Genomic DNA, 2,092 nt, shown 5'->3' on the forward strand with positions numbered 1-2,092 from the left:
TTATTTATTTATTTAAAAATGTGGAACCAAGACCACACAAAAACACTCATACAATTGTATGAACAACATGAATGTTTATATTTAATTAGCAGTGTGCACTATAAAAACAAAACAAAGCGCAGAATGGCCCTGGAAGAAATTACTACAAATTTCAATAATTTGTGTAATACAGACGTGACATGGGATGTAATACAAAAAAAAATAAATGGGCTACGAACAACTTACACCAGTGAACTTAATAAGTTAAAAAAAAGCGAACATTCAGGTGCAGGATTAGACGATGTGTATGTATCGACATGGTGGTGTTTCGAATTATTGAATTTCTTACACCATCGGCAAGCACCTCACAATGCCACGAAAAATGTTTCATCAATCAATGTAAGTTTTATTTTATGTTACTTGTTGTACGAAGAAAAAAATTTGTAGCATGCGGCACAAGGGCAAGCTGTAGAAGTTTACCAAGGAGATGTCGACTCTGAAAAGGACGAATTAATTTACGAGGGCACAATAGATGACATGGGGAATTTTAATGTTGGTACACCGCATGACGATTTAAATAGTCAATCTCCAATTACTGTAACACCCATTTCTCAAAAGGTAATTTCTTTATGGAGATAGTATAATGATTTTTAATTGTAATTTTATAGTCAACAAAAAAACGCAAAAGAGAATCTGCAACAGGAGATATACAATATGAATTATTAAAAGCTTCCACGTCGGCATTAACTAATATTAGTGGGGCTGTAAGTAAATCCGAGAATGATCCAACCAAAAACTTTTGTAAAAATATTGAATCAGAAATACGGATGATAACGGATCGTAACATCCTAAGAGAAGTAAAGAGACAGATAATGATGCTCATTTACGATGCGCAAGAAAAGGAAAATTGAAGAAAACATTTTTATATTTATATTTTATAAAATAAAACACTAGAAAACATTTTTTATATGCTAAACTCATTCTTTACACTGAAATGAACAAAACTTATTTGAAAACTATATTTAAATCATATTATTTTGCCATTCTACTGCTCCAATTCCATTAAAGTAACGGTTAAATTCTTCACGAATTTGCATTGCAGTATTGCTTGGACGATTACCAATTTGCTGACCAATTCCTCCTAGTTGATCGTTACTGGTTGTGGGGGTATGCTCAACCGATTGTACATACAGATTACTTTCAGCAATTAAAAAATTATGAAGAGCACAACACGCTAACGTAATATCTCGAGTTTTATCAGCTCCCAAATTAATTTTTCCCAACAAAATGCGGAATCTATTGGCCAAAATACCGAAAGCATTTTCGACAACTCTACGTCCACGGCTTAACCTATAATTAAATATCGCCTGTTCTTCAGTGAGGCCTCGAAATGGGTATGGTTTCAATATATTTTTTTTTAAAGGGAATGCAGCATCCGCTAGAATTACATACGGTACTGCACGTTGCATACCAGGCAGCGGTTTATCAAGTGGTATGTTGAGAGAATTATTTTCCAATGCTCTATACAGATCACTTTGACTAAACACACCTCCATCAGACACTCTACCATTCACACCAACGTCTATATATGTAAATCGATATTTAGCATCTGTAAGAGCCAGTAGTACAATACTATGGAATCCCTTATAATTATAATAAGTGGATCCTGATGCTAATGGTGCACAAAACGCAATATGCTTGCCATCTAAGGCTCCAAGCACATTTGGAATTTGCCATTCGTTATAAAAACCTGTAGCTATTTCTTCCCACTGAGAACAAGTTTCGGGCAACTGTAAAAAGTTATATTACTATTGGTTTCATATATAGGTACATAAGTTAACAAATGTACTTTGATGTAGTCCTTAACTAGCACAGAATAAATTGCTCGACACACAACAGGGACAAACTGTGCAATGGTTGATTCATGCACTCTTGTAGAGAACATAAGATTTCTAAATGTTTCTCCAGTCGCCAAATAACGCAATGCAATAATTAGTGTATGCTTTGCTGGTATTGCCTGACGCATAACAGTGTCCTGTTTGCTAATGAGATTTTCCACTTTTCCCAACAGTTTCAATAGGGACGTGTTGGACATCCTTAAATAATTTTTGAA

The 2,092-nt window shown here is 34.4% G+C and overlaps 1 protein-coding gene across 1 annotated transcript; it reads left to right on the top strand.

The window, feature by feature from the left end:
• Window positions 1–22: 22 nt before the first annotated feature.
• On the top strand, window positions 23–959 carry LOC116167229. The gene is made up of 3 exons (XM_031482503.1): window positions 23–378; window positions 427–597; window positions 648–959. Exons 1-3 carry the CDS (start codon window positions 124–126, stop codon window positions 888–890), a joined length of 669 nt encoding a protein of 222 aa, XP_031338363.1. The 5' UTR covers window positions 23–123; the 3' UTR covers window positions 891–959.
• Window positions 960–2,092: the final 1,133 nt, after the last annotated feature.

The sequence above is a fragment of the Photinus pyralis genome, unplaced genomic scaffold (assembly GCF_008802855.1).
Source record: "Photinus pyralis isolate 1611_PpyrPB1 unplaced genomic scaffold, Ppyr1.3 Ppyr1.4_LG3b, whole genome shotgun sequence".
Classification (NCBI taxonomy): Eukaryota; Metazoa; Arthropoda; class Insecta; order Coleoptera; family Lampyridae; genus Photinus; species Photinus pyralis.

Coding starts and splice junctions, on each gene's coding strand:
- LOC116167229 (XM_031482503.1), top strand. CDS start 124: ATGGCCCTGGAAGAAATTACTACAAATTTCAATAATTTGTGTAATACA. Junction 379..426: donor AAAATGTTTCATCAATCAAT/GTAAGTTTTATT, acceptor AAAAATTTGTAG/CATGCGGCACAAGGGCAAGC. Junction 598..647: donor TAACACCCATTTCTCAAAAG/GTAATTTCTTTA, acceptor GTAATTTTATAG/TCAACAAAAAAACGCAAAAG.